At 45.0% G+C, this 21,449-nt stretch overlaps 1 protein-coding gene across 2 annotated transcripts in view; it reads right to left on the reverse strand.

Moving 5' to 3' along the window:
* Nucleotides 1-21,449, reverse strand: part of LOC138288186 (protein NEDD1-like) — a 445,800-nt gene that overhangs the window by 215,769 nt on the left and 208,582 nt on the right. For both annotated transcript variants that reach the window (XM_069229528.1, XM_069229527.1), the window contains one exon: nt 6,135-6,342. In XM_069229528.1, coding sequence (XP_069085629.1) covers nt 6,135-6,342 — 208 coding nt within the window. The remainder of the gene's footprint in view (nt 1-6,134; nt 6,343-21,449) is intronic.

The raw sequence follows: 21,449 nt of genomic DNA on the forward strand, positions 1-21,449 counted from the left end.
AGGAGATGATAATTTCCTATGGGAAGATGAGAGTCAAGAGAAATAAGTCTCTTTGGCAATGCACCCACTAACACACCACCACAACTGACAGCCTTCTCCTGAGATAAAAGGAATGCAGTTCTACTTTTAGGAGTAAGAGAGAATTCTGAGGTGCTACGTGGACAAAGGGGAATCCCTCGTTGGAGTAAAGATCCCCTTGCAAATGGGTTACTGTGGCGATCACTGATCAGTCATACAGCACTTAATAAATATTATCCCTCTATGTCCCATAACCCTTTACACAGAAACATATAAATGCAGCACAATATAGAGTAGTCTGACATGAATAACTGAAGCAAGGATATAGAATATTCCAGGTACTACTCCAGATGGCAAGCATGGCAGCATAGGACAATGCTCAAACAAAGCACTTAAAAAAATTCTGCATAAAAAAATAAATCAAGGATAACAGTGGGCGAGTACTAAAAGAAACAGTCAAGCAGGCAATGTTCCCAGTGAAAAATTGAGCCAGATGCATTGCAGCACAGATTCCTTGGCATTAAGCCTACTTAAATGGCATGACACTGGAAAGAGTAAACATCAGATTTGCAGCAACCATGTTAGTTTGGGATATACTCATAGCTAATTTATTTGCAAGTTACTATATTGCTTTGCCCCTTCCCAGTATGGAAAATGAGAAGATGAAATGCTTGAAGTAAGGAAGGTGAGTATTTATATATTTCAGAGCTCATGATATAGTGCTGTGCCATCTCCGTTCCCTAAAACAGTGTCTCACTATGCCTGGCCAGAGCTTGACCTGTGCTCAATGTGAACTGCAGAGCCAAAGAATGTTGCAAAACAGATTTTAAAAACCGACACCACCAGAATCCCAGGTACAGCATTAGGAACAAGAGGGAAATTATCTGAGGTGGCTGCATCCCAGGACGAAGGTGTAGGCTAGAACAATGCACTTACCTGGGGCAGTCAAACTCTGCTTAGCAATATCACCCAAGGAAGATGTGCTCAACAATTCTACAGCTATGGTGGGTTCAATAATGTTCACAAATTGAAAGAGCATAGAACAATTGGCTTTCTTTCTACTGATTTTGTGCCTTAGGAGAAGTGATCATCCAACCAAATGATGTATTTTTGATCTCATACTTTGACCACTGGCTGTATTGTCTGCATGAGAATAGTCTAATGGATACATCAAAAATCACACCTGTGCATTTGCACAAGTGAGACGTTGTTGGACTGGGGTCCTTCAGATAAATACCAACAATTCTTTAGTCACCACCCCTGGATTACAATCGCTGATGACTTCATCGGTAATCAGAGTAGTTATATCTACCCAGCTGAATAAGAGATCTTGTGTCAATTTCAGGCAAAGTAGCAATTATGATCATGAAGGGATTAAATCATGTTTGCCATTTCATTTATACTCTAAAGTGCACACAGCATTTAACGGTTCCATCTTTCACACACCAGGATAAGAAAATGTTACAGTTAATTCAAAATGTATTTTTAATATTTAATAAAAAACTGCTTCAGCCTTGTTGAACCTGTCCATTTTTCAGGCTCTCTCCCAGATGTTTGCCTTCTGATGCTGAACCCATTTTTGTTGGCATTAGGACTTTGTGCACTTTTTCCACTGCTAACCAGTGCTAACATGCTTGTGCTCTCTTCTTAACACATAGTAAAATTGGGCTACACCTAATTGGCACATTTAATGTACCTGTAAGTCCCTAGTAACACTGTACCGAATGTACTCATGACCTGTAGAATAAATGGTACTATTAGGCCCGCAGCCCTCCTTTTGCCACCTGTTAAAGTAACTTTTAAAATCATTTATCAGGCCTGCCACTGCAGTCTGTAGTGCAGTTTTAAACTGCCAATTTGCCAGGCCTAAGCCTTTTTATTTTATTTTTTATTTTTTACATATGTCACCTCTAGATGAGGCCCTAAATATTACAGAGCTTTGTAAAAGTAGGACATGTGGGTTTAACTTTTACGTGTTCCTTGTAGTATAAACCTTCTAAAGTTGTTTTTCACTATTGTACAGCCTACCTCTCTCATTGGATAGCATTGGGTTGCCTTATTATATTTAATAAGTGCTAATGTTTGTTTAGGAGCAGCTTGAAATATAATGTTGGGCTCAAATTAATTGTAATTTCAAATCTTCTTAAATAGTAAAGTCAGATTTTAAGTCACTATTTTGAAAATGGCACTTTTAGAAAGTTGCTATTTTTCTTGCCCTAACCATTTGGTGCCTTCTGCCTGTGTCCTCGGTTACATGACTGTGCATGTTTCTACTGCTGGGGTTTGTGTATTCCTGACAGACAGTGAGACAAAGGTGACTGGGTGTAGGCAGGATATGCCATCCTGCCTAAATGGCTGGGGATGAAGCTCTTTCCTGCCCTACTTACACTTTAAATGGCTTGCCTCCAGCACAGAGGAACAGAACACCAACTTTTTGCCACCCCAGGTATCGAGGAATCTTATCAAGGGAATGGAAGAACTTTCTAGAACCAGACATGAAACTAGCCTACCAGGTATAAATATTGGGCATCCAGTGCCACTCTTCAGTACACTCCTGAACCACTGGACACTACATAAGAAGGAATGCCTTGCTCCCCTGAGGACTGCCTGGCAACTTGGAGCCTGCCTGGCTCCCTCAGAGGGCTGCCCTGCTGCTTGAGGTCTGCCCTGCTCTCTGAAAAGGAAGACTAGACATTCTCTCTTCATCCCAGGCTACATGAATTACTTGATGGGTCAGCTGGCTGACCTCCTGTCTGAGCTATAGGGTCAGAATAAGCTTCAGACAACTCCCTGCAAATGACCTGCTGCACTGGGCCTGGCTGGACTTCTGCTGGAGTGAGTTCCTGATCACCAAGTGGTGACTTTATGGTTGTAGACCCTTGGTGTGGCATCAGCTGGGCTCCTCCTAGAAGACAAGGAGCAATCCTGACGTCTTGTTCTCTTTGCAACCACAGACAGGCCAATTCACACCAATATCTTGCCTCCTGCATTTATCGCCAGTGTAAAGCTCCAGTGAACTTGACTCTACGTGATACATTGACCTCCTGTGATGACCAGCAACACGAGATCTGCATTTTGGGATACAGCATCAATTACCTGCAGGAACCGCCAGTGCAAACCTCCAGGAATTACTGTCCGTGACGCCCCCCCAGGATTTTTGAGCTACCTTGACAACCGTCTGCAATGCCCAGCCTACTCTTCTTGCTACTAAGATACCATCCACAACACTCTCCACACTCATCGTGGCCTTCTCTACCACAAACTGGACTCTTCTGGCTAGACTTTAAAAGGTTCTTATTTCGGCATGACTAGCTTGGTCCCTGTAATCTAGCCTGCACTCCATCACAGGTATCCGTAACATGTGACTTTTACCTGGTCTTGCATGACTAAATAAGCATGAGTGGTGCTTTGTGCTTTAGGCGCTATAATAACTTTAAATCTTTAAAATTACATATCTCTGGTTCTACTGACTGGTGTTTTGAAATTTTGAAGTCAAATGAATTGAAATGTACTCCATGTTTGTAAATTAGTGTGGTATTTTTCTTGTGTTGTGTTTTCAATTTGTTGCTGTTGGTTAAAATCAGCTAAAGCATGATGGTGCAAACAGCACTAGGCTGAAAATATTGAATTCCATATCTTTGCCACTGTGATAGATTTGCAACCTCACTGTAGTCCAAGCTCTTACTGTCAGACTGAGTCAATTTGTTTGCTTCCTGAAATCCACCAGCAGAAAAAAGGCAAGAAGCTGTAGCTGAGCATGTCTCCAGGAGGCTAGATACATTTATTACAAGGTCACATTGATAGGGGTAAAAATATCTGAAAGGGACAAACCAGGTTTCCTTGTAGACCAACAGTGCATCCTTGTTTTGGAAGCCTTAGCACCATGTCTTGTTTCTCTGGAAGTGAAAAAAAATGCTGTGTTATACTTTTCTGCAACTGCTGCTAGTGAAGTTCTCTGGGTCACTCCTACAACTTTCAAGTCCTTATGGCAGACTTCAATCACCAAACGTCTCGCCTCTTACTCCCTAGCTAGGACACTTGCAGTGTCCAGTCCTCCTTTTTATCTGAGCCTTTTGAGAGTCAGGAGTCCTTAAGTTTTTATGTACCTGAAGAAGGTAAGAGAAGGGCAGCCAGTTGTCACTTGGAGAGCAGTTCCAGTCCCTAAGTGCCAGCAGAAGTCTAGAGATTTTGGTTCTTCTTTTTTCCAGTTTTCAGGCACAGTCTTCTTGCAAGATTTTACCTTCCTACATCCAGGGATGGTCTGAGGTGGTGGTTGTTTGGGGCCTGTCTTATCTTGTGAACTAACTATTGATTGGAGAATTTCCTGTATCCAATCTTGAATATTTTCTTTTAATATCTCCATCTTATTTTTCACCATTACTCTCTTGGTTTATTTCAAACCTTCTCAGTATCCCTGAATCAAGGTGTATCTGGCTATCCTTTACCTAGAAGATCTCTAGTCCTTCCTTTAGCCACTTCCATATAGGGATGAGGCATCATACCCTCTGTCTTGGCTAAAACTGATTTTCCTTCTGGCTGTGGATGGAGTGAAAAAATCTAGGCTTCCTCTGGGACTCAACTGTAGCAGCCACGTTTGGCATTTCCAAGGCAAAGATCTGCGCAAGATGGCCTTTGTTCTGCTAGCTCATTTTCCCCTCTTCCTGATCACTAATCCTTTTTGACTCCTTGCTCACAAAACCCCTTCTTTCCCTTGCTCAAAGGCCAAACCATTGAATTCCAGAAGCAGGGGCACTAATAAGTCAGTCAAGGAGGTACACTGGGACTCTACAGAAGGGCTGAGAGGTAAAACAGTTCAAAACTGGTTTACTCTTCTTCAGCACAAAGTACACTTTCTTAAAGTTACTTCTCCACCAAAGTTATCTAAAACCTGCAGTCACAATCTGACACTAAGTGTAAAATACTGATTAAACATCTCTCATGCATTTTCCCATGCTTACATACGGGAAAGTGATTTTGTTCCTATCTAGGCTTGTTACAGGAAAATCCAGCTTTAACTACAGAGCAAAAACAGCTTTTTGATCATTGTTGGGTATAGTGTTCTCAATATGCAATATGCCACATCAGATCTCCAGGGCAAGGTACCTGTGATAAAATACGTTTACTCTCCTTTAGCTCCTTATTCATCTGGTGAATCATTAGCAACAAGAGGGAAATGATTTGAGGTGGATGCACCCCCATATGAAAGTACAGGCTAGAGCAGTGCAATTCCCTGGCACAGTCACGTTCTGATTAACAATATCACCTGACCTGAGACAAATGTCTCTCTCGGAGGATTACATAAAGAGACATCTGTGGGAGGTCACCTTCATCTTTAATCGATATTTAAATGGCTGTTTTCATCCGATGTATATCTTCCATATAGCCTTCCGACTCACAATCCCACGATGTCTGTACTCATCTCTGGGACAGCGGGATAATAGACAGAAAAACTCAAATATTGTTTGGTAAAAACAAAGAAACCTCCCCTTTTCTAAATCCAGGGCAAGTACGCTTTTATAGAGCAACCAAAGGACTAAGTTTACAGAGAAAAAGGGGATCAAAGGGCCTATTGGAACTGAAGGGGTTGCATTATTCAATAAAAAAAAAAACATGCACAATAAACAATCCATTTAATGGGAAAACAAATTCAAGATTTTAAAAAAATAGCAAATCAGAAACTTGAAAAACTATTGATAATGCCACAGACACAAACAAGCAGAAACCAGGGTTACAATTAGGATGTGCAGCAGAAGCATAATTTATAAAGTCATACACGACTCCAAAACAAAGTGCCAAAATCTCTACCTTGGATAGCCATACCTCATCATGAATTGTGATCTTCATTTAATTCCTAAATCCAGTCACGGTCATTAATCACTTAGTTTATGACCGAGTTAATTTATTATTCATACTCCAGTCCTCGAAGATTTGTAAGCTAATGCTCCACAGATGACAACTGGTCAAAATCTTGGTATTGAGATAGTTATGTAATGTTAAGTTTTTGGGGATTTTATATTTTTGAGTATTTTGTATTCCATCTTTTCACATTGTACTTAAGGACTTCAATTGTATACAATATTTCACAAGTCTCATCAGAGGAGAGATCAGATACTCACCTTTGCAAAGAAGCTGTGGTTTTGGAACTGAATGCTCTGTATTGAGGATTTGTGAGCCTGAACTGTTTTTACTGGGACGGTGGACGGAAGCGTTCTCAAATCAAATTGGTAAATCCTTCCACATGAAGATCCAACCATCAGTGTGTGTCCATCAGGCATAAAATCTGCAGTTGTCAGAGGGGACTCAGTAGTCACAACTTTGATTGAACTTTAAATTAAAAAAATATTAATTAATAACTAATTCACAAAACAAGCATTAATCTAGATAAAATACGTTCTTGGAACATTGTTTGTCTCACTTAGAAGTAAAATTAGCTTTAAGAGACACACCAAAATACATTATTCACAAATTCATTATTTTAAACCTGTGACCCATTGACTAGCCATTAACATTAAATGACAACACATTACATTGAAGCAATATGCTTGTTCAGTTGCGCCATAACCTTACAATCTCAGAAGAGTTACTCTCTTGTGTGAAGTGCACAAGTAGTGAATTCTTCAACACATCTATGGCAACGTAAACCGTATTGAATGTTTTTGCATAACAATTTGGTATAAATTATGAATTATATTAAGTAAAAAAAAAAAGAGCTGCTGAGAAGATGACTGACTGGAGTTTAAAGGAAGAAAAGCAATATGAAATAAAAAATATGCATTCCCATAGAAAACATAGTTTTTGTCATAAAGCGTTAAAAAATGGTTGCCTGTGTTTTCCATGGCACAGAAATATCGGAGTTGCTTTAAAACATTTTTTTTTTTTTTAAAGTACTATTCAAAGATTGCAGCCTGACAATACTGGCTTCGCCGATGCAATTATACAATCAAAGGCAAAGCCAGTATTGGCATGAGGGGACTGGTGAGGTAGAGACGGATTCATCGGTAGAGAGGGATTCATGGGAAGTGAGGAGAAGGCAAGAGGATAGTTGGGAGAGCACCGGGAAAGTTTGTGGCAGGTAAACTGAGGAGAGATTGTGCAGGGTAGCAGTGAGAGGGAAGAGCATTTCAACCAGGGAGCAAGAGCACAGGCGAGGCAGTGGGATCAGCATTAAGCAGAGAAGAAAAAATTGCCTCTACTGCAATAGAATGCAAGGACACAGAAACCCAAGAGAGATTGAGATCAAAGAGCCAATTTTCTGAGGGCTGACCTAAGAAATTATTGACAATGGCCCAAGCTAATCACTGTTAGATTAAAAGGGTAAAAAGCCAGTGATTTAAAGAAGACTGAATCAAAACCCACTTTAACTGCATATTAAGGTATTCAATCTAGTTTGTCTAGCACCTGAAGGTGAGACCTAAATATAGTTAGACAGAGAGAGAGAGTAAGCGAACATGTGCGAGTGGGTATGTTGGCCCTAAACTCACATGCTGTACTTTTAACTTACTTTTTATGAAGCATGGAGAAGGCATGGGAAAGAGTTGGGAACGCATGAGGAGCACATCAGTTTTAGGAAGGAACAGTCATGAGATGAAGCACTATTCATTTTTTGATTTTGGATAAAACTTTTGTCATGAGGTGTGGCAGAAGGCCAGTAAAATATAGTAACCCGTTTATTGAAAGCACCCGTATCGAGTTTACAAAAACCGTCATGTACTTGGGTATAATCTGATCAGAAGGGTAGTAGGAAGCAGTCTGTTAACACCAAGAAGCTTCATTATAGTAAATCCATCACTGCATTATGTAATCTTAGTTGAAAACTGGGGAGAAAACCTGTGAAGGAGCTATTAGCTATTTATAACGCAGTGTGTCTACAGTACGTTATGGGGCTGGCGTATGGGGACACTCTGTCATCAGATACATGTGGTTCCCATCTTATTATGGCACAAGATTTGTACTACTGAGCAAACAGCCCTAAACCGAGACATTATCTCGGACTGCCTAAAGTCAGAAGCAGCCTTTCAGCTTTCTTGGCTAAAGTAGGTCAAACATTTTCTCGAGTGGCCTAGGGTTCCAGGAATATTTTGACCAACCAAACACTTAATCTTCACGAGCAGGAAGCAGCTCAGAACAGATTGTTTGGCCTTATGTGAAGACCAAAGGTTGACTTGTCAGGTGATGAAGCCTACTGTCCGCAGGCACGTAACAACCTTGGCCATCTATGAATTGCAACCCTATTTATAATATATACCCAATGTCCAACACAGATTTTTTCTAATCCTCTTTAAGATTGATATATTTCATCATCTAGTCAGCTGACTAAAGAATGGTCCAGGAATTTCATTAAATGCCCGTGTGATCACATCTCAGAACAGAGTACTATTTACTGTGTTTTATTTTGTAAATGTTATGAGGACCTAAGGAAGCTTTGGATTTGACCTATTTATGGTTTTCGACAGCGTTGACCCCCCTATTTATTTTTACATTTTCTATCAAATATACATATCTGCTATTGTTTGGGTGAAGCACTTGTAGGCAGTGTCTAAACGCAAGAATGTATTCTCGATTGCTTACTATGTTTTTATTCTTATTTTCACTGAAGTATATAACAATTTTGATGCATGTTTTTAACTTGTTTTGGACTGTGTGATTCGTGGCTTTCGTGATTTTAATATGAAATCGAATAAAACTTTCTATTGATTGATTTTGGATATGCATTCTTCAGCAAACTACTGCCCCATTTTAGATCTTCTAGAACCTTGGGGTAAGTACAGACTCATTGTCAACTTACAAACATGAGACAGGAAACCTGGTGAACTGTAACCCACAAACCACCGGCACATTACATAAAGATGGAGTATACTAGGCAACTATCAGTCCTCTAAGACTTGCAGGATTATTTGTTTGTTATTGAGTTCTGAACTACTTTCACCATGAATAGACACACCCACGACAACACACTATAGGTATATTTCAAGACTCAACTAAAATCATCAGCCTAGTCTAGTGTAGCTAACATGTATAAATCTAACTATGAATTTGAACAATATAGTGGTAATGAAATCAATTAATGAACAAAATATTAAAGAGAATCACAACGCTGTGATGGGGTTTCTGAAGTTCATTGTATTCAATTATGGAACTAGCCTTTTGTTGATCAACCCCTCCCTTCTAGCCTTAGCTAAGCTCTCTTAGCACCAAAAGTGTCCATATAACTTCTTTGAGGTGGCCTGTAGCCCGCATACCTCAGCAGAACAACAGCCCCTTGGGTACTGTACTTTAAGAAAGCCATTCTCAATCTCTCTATCTCGCTTGTGCCATTTCCAAGTGAGCTGATATGATCCTCGCTGCCAAATACATGTGTATACCAAGTTTAAATACGCTTTGTGATTAACAGGGCAGGACTCACTGTATATAAACAAAATGCAAGAATTAGCATATTAGGAGGTAAGTAATATACACTAGTATCCAAAAACAGGTAAGTAAACTGTCAGAAAAGAGTGCAAATACTGAAAATCACAATAGGTTGCAATGGGCCTAGGGGAACACAATCCATATTCTAAAATAGTGGAATGCGAAAGTTGGTTTCCAACCTAGGCAAGTGTATTGTGTAGAGGGGTGTTGGGAGTGAAAACACCAAAGGTAGGTAATAGAACCCACCTCAGGGCACAGGAAACAGGAGTAAATCACAGTAAGTTTCCTGAAACACACAAGAAGTTGCGATAGATGATTATGCAAGAACCAGAAGAGACTGCAAGACATTAACAATAGATACCTGGATTTGAAGACCTGTGGAAGAAGGGGACCAAGTCCAATAAGCACTGAAGAGTACAGGGAGAACAGGGGCCCCTGCTAACCCGGGTGAAGGTGCAAAAGAACCACTACCAGTGAGAAGACAAAGTCAGTTATGCACCCAAGAAAACAGATGCGGATTCCTGGTTGGTGCAGAAGATGTCCCACGTCAGATGGATGATTGCATTCTGGTTTGCGTCCCTGGATTCTGCCAACAATACTTGACACATGCAAAACTCATGGTTACCAGAAGATTGAGCTGCCTGGGACCAGGTGGGACCTGGTGGCCTCTACCCAAGAGGGGGAGACAGAGGGGACTCTCAGCAACTCAGAGATCCCTCAGAGGACCAGGCAGCATGCACAGGGGTCCCACAGCATGGGGACAAAGAAGGTACAAATGGAGGTCCACGCAGCATGACACAAAGGGATTCCAAACCGCCAGAGAACCACTAAGGAAGCTGTACATCTCAGGATGGAGTGCTGGGGTCATAAGTTGTGCTGTGCATGAAGAACTTATTGGAAGGTCGCATATAAGCCTTGGCAACTGCAAGCCACACGGAGCACAGAGTACTGTCTTGCTTGGGGAGGCAAGCTCTTACTTCCACCAAAGTTGGACAGCTGGACCTTAGGACGGTCTGGGTCACTTTAGTCCACCATCTGTGTTGCTGGATCCATGCTTGTCTCCTGAAGAGGGGACCCACGCCACCGGTCATCATTGTAGAGAGGTGCCTACTGAAGCAGGAAAGTGACTCTACCACTCCACTTGAGATTCCTTCGGTTCTTCTGGTGCAGGCTGAAGAGAGGCAGTCGTCGGAGGATGCACGACCTGAAAACAGTTGCAGGCAGGAGTTGAAGATACAATGTTGCAGAAGTCATCTTTGCTTCTTTGTTGCAGTTTGTAGAGTTCCTGGAGGGTTCAGCTGCGGTTCCATTGGTAGAAGAAGTAAAGGATGCAGAGGATTCTTGCTGGAGTCTTGCAATCCGAATCTGAAGAAATACCCAGAGGAGAGACCCTAAATAGCTCTGAAAGGGAGATTGGTCACCTAACCAGCTAAGCACCTATCAGGGGAGGGCTCAGACGTCACCAGCTGGCAGTGGCCACTCAGATGCTCCCAGAGTGCCCTACCACCTTGGAATCAAAGATGGCAAAACCCAGAGACACTCTGGAGGAGCTCTAGGCACAACCCCTGGGGTGGTGGACAGGGAAGTGGTCACCCCCCTTTGTCCAGTTTCATGCCAGAGCAGGGACTGAGGGTCCCTGAACCAGTGTAGACTGGATTATGCAAGGAGGGCTACCCCTCCCAAGCCTGTAACACCTATTTCCAAAGGGAGAGGGTGTACCTCCCCTCTCTTAAAGGAAATCCTTTGTTCTGCCTTCCTGGGCTTGAGCTGCTCAAGCAAAAGGAGGACAGAAACCTGCCTGTAAGGTGGCAGCAGCTGGGGCTGCCTGGAAAACCTCAGAAGGCTGGTATGGTAGAACTGGGGGTCCACTGAGCCACTAAAGTGCATGGGATTGTGCAACCAATACTGGAATCAGTTTTGGGGTACAATTCCCAGTTGTTAGACACCTTACATGGCCATATTCGGGGTTACCATTGTAAAGCTGGACCTAGGTATTGACCTATGTCCAGTGCACACATAAAATGTCATCCCCACACTTACGAAGTCTCGGAAAATGGTCCTGGACGATGTGGGGGCACCTCTGCTAGTGCAGGGACGCCCTCACACACAGGTACTTTGCACCCAGCCTTCAGGGTTGGAAGGCCTGACTCATAGGTGACCTGGTGCAGTGAAAATGGCTGTGAAGGTGTGCATGCACCATTTCACACAGGCTGCAATGGCAGTCCTGCAGAAGCCTTTACTTGGGCTCCCTATGGGTGGAAAAAGTAATGCTGCAGCCCATAGGGATCCCCTGGAACCCCAATGCCCTGGATACCCAAGTACCTGTGGAGGGTTCCCTGGGGAACAGAGGGGATGTTTGTTTAAATTGAAGACAGAGTGGGTTAACAACTCTTTTCAAATCTCTTTATTTCCTTAATTTCTAAAATTTTAGTAAACAGGAGAAAACAAAAACATATTTATGTCCTTCGTTCTTCCTTTCTGTTTTTCTCAACTTCTCTTTATCTCCTCCTTTTTCTCTTTCTTTTTTTCCCCGTTTTCTTTTGTTCCTCTCTGGTATTCTTATTAAGTCTGATTGTATTCTCTATTATCTTCTTCTGTCCGTTATGTTCTCCTGAGTGTGCCTTCTCTTTAATTATACTTTCTTTTTTTCTTGTTTTAGGTATCCTGTCTTTGAGGTCTCGTCCCAGATGATTCGTTGTCGCTTGGTGGGAGAAAGAAAAATCGTGGGAAAGAAAGGTAAGTGGTTTGTTTCATATTGGGGATATTTTAGTTATACTGCAGGGAGAAGGAAGGGTTGGTCGGAGGAGGGCATCAGAGGGGAATAGGAAGGTGTTGAAACTGAAAGTTATGTCCTGTGTTTGTAGGGAGAAGACTGGATATACGATCGTTCCCGACATCGGTGCAAACCGATCCTTTATAGTTCACCCTTCCTCCCCCCTGTGTTTTTGATCTTCCCCTTTTCCTCGCTACTCCCCGTTGTCTCTCGTGAGCCCCCATCCTGTTGTTCCTCGTCCCTTCTCCTGCCTCCCCAGTTCCACCAAAGCCCCCCGGTACTGGGGATGCGAGCATGCACCTGCATAAGCCACGTCACTCCAAGGATGTGGCTGGGTTCTCCGGATGGTTTTGGTTGGATGTGCGGCTCCGATTCTCTCTTCTCCCCGACGTCTCGACAGGCCAGTGGTGGTACGTCTCCTGCTTCGTTTCCTTGAGTTGCAGTGTCCAACCCCTTCAGGGTTGTTTCCTGTTCTTCTGTCTCCTCTCTCCTCGTGTCTTTCGTCATTGTTTTTTTGTTTTCCCCTGTTCCCCCTCGTCCATGTTGCGTCTTCCAGCTTGTTCTTGAGACACCTTAATCCGGATATCTGTTTTTTTGGGCTGGTCGATCATTCTTTCTGTGGGACCCCCAGGGTATGACAACAATGGCCCTGTCATGTCCTTTGGAGACAGGGATACCGCAACCCTGTCACAGTGCCATACACTAGGGACTTATAAAGGGTGACCAGTATGCCAATTTGGGATGAAATACTGGGTTACCAGTATGTAGTGATCAATTTAGAAACAGAGAGAGCATACACACTGGGGTTCTGGTTAGCAGAATTCCAGTGACACAATCAAGCATACTTTCAAAAACAGTGAAACATACTGACAAACAGCCAAAAACCATAAGTTCTGGGGTCCTGGCTACCAAGTTGCCATTGACAGTCACAACACACTGACATCAGGCAGAAATTAGGGGTAACATGCTAAAAAGAGGGTACTTTCCTACACAACCCCCCCCCCCCCAAACGAGGGACAATAAGGCTAATCATCGTCTAAGTGGAAATATCTGTAGAGTCCATCTGCATTGGAGTGGTTATTCCCAGGTCTATGGTCCACTGTATAGTCCATCTTCTCTAGGGAAATGGACCACCTCAACAATTTAGGTTTTTCACCTTTCATTTGTTTTAATCATAAGAGAGGTTTGTGGTCTGTCTAAACTATGAAGTGAGTCCCAACTAAGTAGGGTCTTAGCTTCTTCAGGGCCCAGACCACAGCAAAGGCATCCCTCTCTATGGCTGACCAACACCTTTCCCTAGGGGTCAACCTTCTACTAATAAAAGCAACAGGTTGATCCTGACCCTCTGACTTTTGTTGTGATACCACTGCCTCAACCCCTGCCTCGGACCCATCTTTCTGGATAATAAACTTCTTAGAATAGTTTGGGCTTTTCAGGATAGGTGCAGTATCCCTATCCTGCTTAAGCTCCACAAAAGCTTTTTGACAGCTGGCTGTCCATAATGCAGATACTTGGCAGATGTCAGTGTATCTATCAGCTCATCTGCCCTGGGTATAGGGTATCAGTCTTGGTGACTGTATTGAGCCCTTGATAATCAACACAAAACCTCATCTCCCTTTTCACATTTTGAGAATGAGGCTTTTGTACTACCACTACTGGGCTGGCCCGGGGGCTGAGTGCTCAATCACTCCTAAGTCCAACATCTTCTGAACTTCTGATTTAATGCAGTCCTTGACATGGTCAGGCTGTCTGTAAATCTTACTTTTGACAGGAAAACTGTCTCCGGTATCTATGGTGTGTTCACACCAAGTGGTCTGACCAGATGTCAGAGAACACAGCTCAGAAAATTGACATAGGAGGGGCCAACTTCTTCCACTGAGCCATCAGCTGCAATGGTGGAGAAGAGGTCAGGGATAGGGTCACTCTTCCTTCTGCCCCTCATCAATTGCCATGAGTAGGGTTAAGTCTGCCCTATCATAGTAAGGTTTTCAGGCGGTTCACATAAAGTACTCTTAGATGACTTTTGGGAGTGCCTAGGTCCCCTAAATAAGTGACCTCACCCTTCTTGTCCACTATCAGATGTGGACCACTCCATTTGCCCAGAAGTGCTTTTGGTGCTACAGGCTCCAATACCCTCACCTTCTGTCCTAGGTGGTAATCTGTCAGGACAGCCTTCTGTTCATGCCATTGTTTCTGTAACTCTTGGCTTGCGTGAAGGTTTTTAGTGGCCTTTTTCATGTACTCAGCCACTCTTGATCTTAGGCCAAGTACATAATCCACAATGTCTTCTTTGGGGGGCTTCAAGGGCTGCTCCCACCCCTCCTTTACAAGTGCAAGTGGACTGCTAACAGGATGATCAAAAATGAGTTCAAATGGGCTGTAGCCCACTCCTTTCTGGGGTACTTCCCAGTATGCAAAAAGGAGACATGGCAATAGGACATCCAATCTCCTTCTGAGCCTTTCAGATAGTCCCATGGTCATACCTTTGAGAGTTTTGTTAAACCTCTCAAACAAATAATTTGTTTGAGGGTGGTTAGGTGTGGTGAATTTGTATGTTACACCACATTCCTTCCACATTGCCTTCAAGTGTGTAGACATGATGTTACTACCCCTGTCTGATACTACCTCTTTAGGGAGGCCCACCCTGGAAAATCTTCCCAGGAGGGTCTTTGCCACTGCAGGAGCTGTCGTGGCCCTTAGAGGTATGGCTTCTGGATATCTAGTGGCATGGTCCACTACCACCAAGATGATCTATTGCCAGAAGCAGTAGGAGGGTCAAGGGGGGCAACTATGTCAACCCGAACCCTCTCAAAGGGCACCCCAACCACAGGCAGTGAGATCAAGGGGGCCTTTGGAGTGCCACCAGTCTTGCCACTGGCCTGGCAAGAGACACAAGAGCAACACAACTCTTGTGTCCTCTGACATATGAGGCCAGTGAAAGTGAAGGACCAGTCTGTCTCACGTTTTGCTTTGCCCCAAATCTCCAGCAAGGGGACTGTCATGTGCCAGTGTTAGGAGGAATTCCCTATATTGAATGGGAATGACCAGTCTCCTGGCAGCACCAGGTTTTGGGTCCTTGCCTCTGTACAAAGGAGATTGTTCTCCCAGTAAACCCTGTGAGAGTCACTGACATCCCCTGCTTCTTGTTTTGACAGCTTGCTGTCTCAAACCCTCTAGTGTGGGACAGGTCTGCTGTGCCACACTCAATTCCTCCCTGGCCGGACCCCCTGCACCCAAAAGCTCAGCTGTGACAGCTCGGAGCTCCTCTGGTGTAGGTTCTGCACAGGGAGTAGACTCATCCTCAAAAGGGGAATCTTCAGGAGAGAGAGGGATAGTTGACAAGGGTTTGCCCTTTCTACCCCTAGTTTTTGGGAGCACTTGGTTCATTGGTCCCTGTCCTCTTAGCTTCTTGGCTTGAGCCCTGGTAAGAGCAAAGATGTGCCCTGGACTGCCCAGCATTGCTGCATGAACCTCCAATTCCACCTCAGCCCAAGCTGAAGTTTCAAAATCATTGCCCAGTATACAATGTACAGATAGGTCAGTGGATACAACAACTTTCTTAGGACCAGTAACCCTCCCCTCCCCCCACCCCCCAAGTTGAAATTCACAATAGCAATGGGGTGGCTAACCGTGTTATTATGGGCATCAGTCACTTGGTACTAATGACCAAGTAGGTGTTGTTCAGGGGGTACCAGTTTCTCCATCATTATTGTGACATTAGGTTCTGGCCTACAGGGACACAGGTACCAAACACCATTGAGTATGGGTTGTTGCTTGTACTTATCCATTTTAAGGGGACAGGGAACAAAGGTGGCAAGGTCAATGCCACCATCTGAGACTAAAACAGCCTCAGTGGTCTCCCTAACTAAACCAACCCCCACTAAAATACCCAAAGTGAGCCCAGCAACTCCCTTTGACTGGTTATTTGTAGTGTTTTTCCTACTACCACTGCTATTACTAGGGGCACTAGTGGAAGCAGTGGGGGGGTGGTGGTGGGAGGTTTGGTGTTCCTCTTGGGAGAAGTGGGGTCACTTGCCCAATGACCTTTGCTTTTACACATGTTACACCAAGGATTTTTCTATTGGTTGGAAGAGGACTTGTGTCCACCCCCAGAGGATTTTTGTGGGCCTGATAAAGACTGACTTTTTATCTTTGTCCCCACCCTTATCATGTGACTTACCATCCTTGTTCTTGTCCTTGTCACCCTTGTTCTGACCCATTTGCCTGCCTTCTTTCCCAGTTCTTGGGGAGAGGTCAGATCCGAGTCTTCCCAGTAGTGGTGCAACAAGTCAGAGACACAGTTGTTAAGAATATGCTCTCTCAAAATCGGATTATATAGACCCTCATAGTCAGACACTTTGCTGCCATGTAACCAACCTTGTAAAGCCTTCACTGAACATTCCACAAAGACTATCCAATCTTGTGAAGACTCTTTTCTGGGTTCTCTGAACCTAATTCTGTATTGTTCAGTGGTTAAGCCAAATCCATCCAAGAGTGCTGTCTTCAAAACATTGTAGTTATCTGAATCTTCCTCCCTGACAGTGAAAAGTCTATCTCTCCCTCTGCGAGAAAAGGACAACCACAGAATAGCAGCCCACTGCATCTGAGGAACCCTCTCTACTTTACAGCCCCCTCAAGTACAGCAAACCACTTGTAGATATCATCCTCTTCCTTGTAAGGGGGAACAATTGTGTGCAAGTTCCTTGAATTAAAGGTATTCTCCCTAACACCATAACTCCTAAAACTGCTGTTGCTGCTGCCACCATGGGGAACTAACCTCAACCCCGCATTTCCCTTTCCACAGCTAAGGCTTCCCTATCTAGGGTCAACTGTTGCTGTTGCAGCCTCAGTCTAGCCTCCTCCAGTCTCAGCTTTCTGAGTTCCCTGTCTAGGGTGTTATCCCCTGGACTGGATGTGTGGGACCCCTCAGAGACTGAGGTGACATGGGAATGTGCAGGGGCAGATTTTCCTTAGCTTTGGTAACCCTAGTGACCTGACCTCTAGATATGAAGGGAGATCTACCTGTATGTGAACCCCTCCCACTGTCAGCTACACTAGATGGTTTGCTAGGGGGAAGATTTTGTGAAAGACCCTCTGTAAGAAAGTAACCTCTTTCTAGCATAGTTACCCCATTTTTGGCCTGTTTGTCAGTGTGTTTTTACTTTCTCCCTGGGTTCCTGCTAGTCAGGACCCCCGTGCTCATAGCTTGTGGTCTACATGTCAGTATGCTTGACTGTCTCACTGGAGTCCTGCTAACCAGAACTCCTGTGGTTATGCTCCCTCTGATTCCAAATTTGTACATGCATACTGGTAGCCCAGTATTCTAAATTGGCATACTGGACCCACCTTATAAGTCCTGAGTATATGGTACCTAGGTACCCAGGGCATTGGGGTTCCAGGAGATCCTTATGGGCTGCAGCATTTATTTTGCCACCCATAGGGAGACCACAAAAACACTTTCTCAGGACTGCCATTGCAGCCTGAGTGAAATAGTGTAAGCACTATTTCACAGCCATTTTCACTGCACCAGGTCACTTAAAAGTCACCTATATATCTAACCTTCAGACCCTGAAGGATAGGTGTATAGTACCTGTGTGTGAGAGCACCCCTGCACTAGCAGAGGTGCCCCTACATCGTCCAGGCCCATTTTCCCAGACCTCGTGAGTGCGGGGACATCATTATAAGTGTGCACTACATATAGGTCAACACATAAGGAGCTTCACAATGGAAACTCCGAATATGGCCACATGAGGTGCCTAGGATTGAGAAATTATACCCCCAATCTGATTCTGGTATTTGGGGGACAATTCCACGCACCCCAGGGGCTTCACAATGGAAACCCAGTAATGTCATACCAGTCTTCTGAGGTTTTCACTGAAGCCCCAGCTGCTGCCACCTCACAAGCTGCTGCCATTAATATTAAATGCCAGATGCATTTATAAATGAAAATACACACTTAAAGGAGTATATGAAACACAATGGAGGATACATAAGCAGGGGACGAGTGTTTGCTCAAAGCAAGATACTACATTCTCCAGTTGGCTGTGCAAGCTGAGCGTAAACACTCTATTAAAAATACACATCTTGGCAAAAGAAGGGGGAATAGGAGGGGGTAGAAGAAATAGTACCTGCCACACAGCCCCCAGGCACTAATCAAGAGGAATAAATCTGTACTTGGTCAATGCTCCTCAGCTAGGAACAGAAGTGATGTATAGGCTGCATGAACCATTTAGGAGGAAGCAAAGAACAGCAACACTGAAGTCAACCTATGGTTGCAGCAGTTGGGATCAAAGTTCTTTTACTGAATACAGCAGGTCTTGCAGACAGCGCATGCACGCTGCCTAGGTTCAACCTAAAAAGTGAACAAAGGGCAAAAAACATAAATTGCATAAGAAGGCAGACAGTTAAAAGGCAAAAGAAGAAGCAGAAAAACTTTAGGTACAGCTTTCCAAAAAAACAGAGAGAGGGGCAAAGCTAAAGAGACCAGTAAGATGCTCATAACATAGTTCTTTGGTTACTCCTGCATTGTGAATAAATCCAGTCCAAGGAGATTTAAGTGAACACGCACAAAAGGAAGCACAATAAATTGAACAAGTATATCATATCCCACTGAACGATGGAGAGGATTCAGCAGATACAAGGAACTAAGGCCTAGCACCCAGTGAAGCTAAGACCATAAGAAACAAACACACAAACCTTTCTTTTTTTTGTTGTTTAATTTTTTTTTTTTTTTTTTTTACAAAAAGGATTTCAGGTCCCTTCAAGTCTGGGTCTTCATAGGCCTCCTGTCACCAGCTGCAGAAAATTGCAAAACCGATTGTAAAACGTATTGAGTGTTTTAAATCCTGCAGTAGCTCACACCACATATTCCTTCTGCTTCTTTTCACTGAAGTACCCAAAATGGAAAAACTATTTCCTGTAGTAGCTAACAGACCTGCTGGTAGCCCTACTGTCCAGCTTCATAAAAAAAAAAAAAATACCTGACACAATTACAACCCTGGCGGTGGGTGATAAAGCGGCGGTAATACCACCACCAAGCCAGCGGTAAAAAAAATGGAATTATGACCACGGCGGAAACTGCCCACACAGACAGTCACTTTAACACACTGACCGCCACGGCAGTAGCAACAAGCACTGCGGCGGTAACCGCCAACAGCCAGGCGGAAGACAATGTAGCGCCCACAGTATTACAAGAGGCCTATCCGCCACCTTTTCCAGGGCGATAAAACCGACATCAAAAGCACGGTGGAAACAGAACACAGAAGTGAAAGGACTCACCTCTGGGCACTCAGGGAAGAACCACGCCGCAATGAAACCTGAACTGCAGGTGTTCCCCATGGTGGTCTACCTCCTCCTACACCAGGAATACCAACGCCGGTGAAGACAACCACTGTGACTACTTCTGCCAAGCACAGGGGGGGAGGAAAAAGAGAGTGACACACACGCAACACCCCCACCCCAACACCATAACACAAACAGATGCAACAACATTAAACATCCACCCTGAACCCCTCAGGAATGATGCAAGGACAAAAGGAAGTGATTGAAGTGAGTGTAATAAGATAGAATATTAGAGATACGTCCTCAAAAATCAAAACAGTATTTACATATATACAAAAAGAGGGACACTGCCCAGTCCATAATGTTTGTAGGCCAAGGCTCCACTTGACTCCTGCATCAACACAGAGCGAGCACTGCAGGGGCATCAGGTGAAAAACTACACAGGCACCTCAAGGGGATGGGGAACGGGGGGGGGGGCACCTCAGCCTGAAGATGGTACAACACCACTTGTCCTGGAGGCGGCAACATGCCCTGTGCTTGGTCCTGGGGAGTGCAAAGCCACAGTCTGTCAAGTGGGTGGTTTGCCCACTGCTTGGGCCTGGGGAGTGCAAAGCCACAGTCTCTCTAGTGGGTGGTTTGCCCACTGCTTGGTCCTGGGGAGTGCAAAGCCACAGTCTCTCTAGTGGGTGACTTCTCCATTTTTGCTTTGTGCCCAGTGTGCTTCATCCTGGCAAGGAGGGGTTAAGTGGATGCCTTCTTCCACTGGTTCTGGAGGAAGATTTGTGCCCAGTGTGCTTCATCCTGGCAAGGAGGGGGCGAGTGGATTGCTTCTTCCACTGGTTCTGGAGGGGGCTTTGTGCCCAGTGTACTTCATCCTGGTAAAGAGGGGGTGAGTGGATGCCTTCTTCCACTGGTTCTGGGGGGGGGGGGCTTTGTGCCCTGTGATGCAGATCTTGGGGAGTGCAAGGTCACAGTCACTCACCTGGGTGTCAGACCCACACGATTTGCAGTGGTCAGGATGCATTACAGTGTATGGAGGCAGGACTACACACTGCCCGCCGGCGGCAACGGGTGCTCAGTGGTGGGAGTGCCGGTGTTGGTGCTGCCAGTAGTGGGGGGAGGCTCCAGCCTTCCCCTGCAGCCACGGATGGCTGCCCACTGGGGCTGCTGTTGCTGGCGGCAGTGCTGGTGCAGGTGGCGGTGCTGCTGGTGGTGCTGCCAGTGGTGGGGAGAGGCTCCAGCCCTTCCCCTGCAGCTTTGGACGACTGCCCACTGGGGCTGCTGCTGCTGGCGGCAGTGCCGGTGGTGGTGCAGGTGTCAGGTCTGCAAGTGGTGGGGGGGAGCTCCAGCCCTCCCCCTGCAGCCTCGGATGGCTGAAGCACCATGGTTGGTGTTGGGGGCACAGAATCAGTCCCTTTGCCCTTGCCCTTGGTGCCTCCTTACCCTTGCCATCTGGTGGTGCCTCCTTGCCCTTCCCCTTGTAAGCTGGTGGTGCCTCCTTGCCCTTCCCCTTGTAAGCTGGTGGTGCCTCCTTGCCCTTGCCAGCTGGTGGTGCCTCCTTGCCCTTGCCAGCTGGTGGTGCCTCCTTGCCTTTCCCCTTTGCAGCTGGTGCAGGCACACTGCCAGTGCTAATGGGTGTTTCCTTGGAGCCTCTCTCACCTGCAGTAGCTACCGAAACTAATGTGCCCGTGGGCTGGGTGGCTGAGGTGCTAGCCTGGGTTCTGACCACCCTGGCCCAATGTGAAGAACGGGGGGGGAGGGGTAAGGAAGAGGTCAACGGCGGCGAGGAAAAGCTTCTTAGGGACACTAGGGTGGGAAGAGGGTGAAGGTTTGGGAGTGGAGGAAGAGGGAGTGGTTGTTGGAGGTGTCTGCTGTGTTTGGGTGCAGGTGCATGGGCTGGATGCTGTTGTGAGGTGGATGGCTGTTGGGTGGGTGGGTGCTTGCATTTGTGTACTTTGGGAGGAGGGGG

The sequence above is a fragment of the Pleurodeles waltl genome, chromosome 4_1, assembly GCF_031143425.1.
Source record: "Pleurodeles waltl isolate 20211129_DDA chromosome 4_1, aPleWal1.hap1.20221129, whole genome shotgun sequence".
Lineage (NCBI taxonomy): Eukaryota > Metazoa > Chordata > Amphibia > Caudata > Salamandridae > Pleurodeles > Pleurodeles waltl.